This window comes from Cynara cardunculus, assembly GCF_001531365.2.
Source record: "Cynara cardunculus var. scolymus isolate 2C chromosome LG 16, CcrdV1, whole genome shotgun sequence".
NCBI classification, from domain to species: domain Eukaryota; kingdom Viridiplantae; phylum Streptophyta; class Magnoliopsida; order Asterales; family Asteraceae; genus Cynara; species Cynara cardunculus.
This window is the reverse complement of record NC_037543.1, coordinates 3255603-3258393: the sequence shown is the minus strand read 5'-3', so window position 1 is coordinate 3258393 and position 2791 is coordinate 3255603. Positions and strand designations below refer to the sequence as shown.

The 2791-nt window shown below is 41.6% G+C and overlaps 1 protein-coding gene across 1 annotated transcript; it reads right to left on the bottom strand.

Annotated features, from left to right (window-relative positions):
• Positions 1-504: 504 nt before the first annotated feature.
• Positions 505-2025, bottom strand: LOC112529594 (B3 domain-containing protein Os03g0120900-like). Its single transcript, XM_025140917.1, has one exon. The coding sequence runs from the start codon at positions 2023-2025 to the stop codon at positions 505-507; it is 1521 nt and encodes a 506-aa protein (XP_024996685.1).
• Between the last annotated feature and the right edge of the window lie 766 nt (positions 2026-2791).

The following is a 2791-nucleotide window of genomic DNA, read 5'->3' as shown; positions in this document are numbered from 1 at the left end:
ATATGAGATTGAAGATTTTGAAAATCAACCAATTAAAGGGTGGTTAATCAGGGTTAATTATGAATCAATAAGCATAGTAATGGTAATAGTAAGTAGTAGTAATTCCATAAATGCATTTTACTGGAAAATTTTACATGAAAGGAACTCTGATGAAGTACAGAAAAACTTGAAACCATTGCAGCTTTGAATAGCTGATGTCATTCCTGCTTTTTCTTTCTTTTCCTGTAAATTCTGGTAGTAAGCCTAAGCAATTTTTATTGGGTTTGAGCTTCAACATTTTCGAATTTGTGGGTGCTGATCGATTCATCCCGATGCTTATTTTCATTGGGCGTTTTCGATCAGCTACGATGTTTCCAAAACTTGATCTATAATACGGTACACAGTTTGCTCCTCAGATGTATTGTGAACAAGCCATCTCTAGGCAAATTAGCTATATATGCAAAATCCCTCTTGATATATATATATATATATATATATATGTTATTGACAGACGAATAATTGGTGTCAGATATCCAAATCCAAGGGCATATTAGTAGAAGCTGTTGATTTGGAGACTATGTTGAAAGCATGAGCAGAAGAAGATGATGATAATATCGTACTCTGATTATATTCGGTTCCTCCTCCATGTGGCCTCAACTGCAGGTAAGGAATGGTAGAAGATGATGATATGGATGGAGGAATTAGAGGCGGAGAACGATTATGATCGCAATTGGTGGTGGTGGGGTTCAATTCACTTGGGGGTTCGTAGTCTTGATCATCTTCTTCTGTGAAGGGGCAATCCATGTTAACCCCAAATAGCCGGAGTCGTTTACCAGATGCTTTCCCATGAACCTGTGGCAACGATTCTAAGATTACAGCCGGTGGAGTTGGTGATGCTGCCACAGCCGCCGTTGGTGGTGGTGGTGGTGGATCAATCCCAATCCCAACCCCAAACCCTCTTCTTTGTTGCATTTGCATCATCTGAATCTGCTGTTGTGGGCTTCTACATCCATCTGGTCCAAAATAGATAACGGATCTTGAACCATTTTTATTCACGTTCACTACGCTGCCATAAGGGCTGCCACGGGTGTAGGAGGAGGAGGGGTAGCTGTTGGTGGGCGGTAGCATCAAATTAGGGTTCCTCCATGGCAGTGCTGGATGAGATTGCAAGACGAGTGGATTCCATGGGTGAGTGTTGATATTACTGTTCCTGGTGTGGAAAGGAAAGTTCTGATGAGAAATCAACGGAAAAGAAAGATTAGATGATGATGATGATGATAACTGATATGGCGGTGGATTAATGGAGGCATCTAAGCGGCGCCTCCAGTCTATGAACAACCGATCTTTTCCGGTGACACCAACTCCCCGTTGGAAAGAAACGACATCTCCGGCATCAAGTTTCTTTTCTTTAACAAAGCGGCTCCAACCCTTGGTCATGACGTAGCTCTGGCTGCTATTCCAGTAGGAGTACCGGAACCTCCATAGCTTTCCATTTCTGTCCTCGAAGTTAAGCAGGAGTCCCTTATCGTTAGTGGAGGAATCCAGTGGGAAATACCTCTCGGCGTGCTGTTTGGGAATCACAAGCCGATTCAGCTTCCCAACGTCACTGGGAGTCACCGCTTTATCAAACATGTGCTCTCTCTCCACCTCCGTCCCTGAAGATTCTTCCTCCTCATGACGACCATGGGCGCCACCGTCACCATCACCATCACCATCACCGGCAACAGGCGTCACTGAGACTAAAGATGAATCCACCGTCATCGGATCAAATCTTGATGAGGGTTCACCTCCTTGGCTATGACCATCCAACAGCCAACCACCGCCACAGTGGTGGTGGTGGTAGGGCGGCGGAGAAAGAAAAGATTTTTCTTGCGGTTGGTGGCGGCTGTGCTGATGATGATCAGAAACAGAAGAAGAGAATAACCTATCTGCCGTTGGTGGTGGTTTTCCTTTTTCTTCTTCATCTTCCCAAAAAGAGTAATCTTCTTCTCGTTGCTGTCTACCACCATTACCACCGTCGTCGTCACTCTTTCCCATAAAATTCATTGCTACAAACTTTGTACAAGATAACAGATAGATGTATATATATAGATATATACGATCACATCTATGTAGCAGCTACTGATCTAGCCATGTATTTCTTAAAACAAAACAAACAAGAATCACAGAGATGAGACAAGAAGAGAAAGGATAACTATGAAGTATGATTTGGAGGGTGTAGTTTGAAATGAAGTTAACAAATAAAGCTGTCTGCCATGGAAGGGTTTCTAGTACAGGATAACACAGATGCAGCTAATTGATGATCATCTTCTAGCTAGGGTTTCTCACATATTGTAATTAAAACCCTTCAAAAATAAGTTAATTTAGAAGAGGACCATCATAAGCATTATTGGAAAAAGATAGAAAACCAACTCATTTGGCTAATTAATTAATTATAGCACCTACTTCTAGTAATCTTTCTCCTCCAAATTGAAAGAAGCTTCAATTCCTAGGGTTTTAGATTTAGAAGTGGAGGTTACTTTAAAAACCTCACTTTTTTCAACCAATACTAATCATTGCTTAAACTAATTACTTTAAGTAATTACTCTTAAACATTAAATATTCAATTATGCGATTAATTAATCAGAGTACATACCGCCCTCAAAAGTTCGAATCTTGAACCGCAAGGGTGGTGCCTGGTTAGTTTGAGTTTGGCTCTAAAGGTCAAAAGTAACAAGAGGTCACATGTTCAAATCCAAGGAGGAATAAAAATCCCCTTATGGCCACGGCGGTTCAAATGCAGTGACTCCGGGTTATCTGCAAAGCAGGTGGT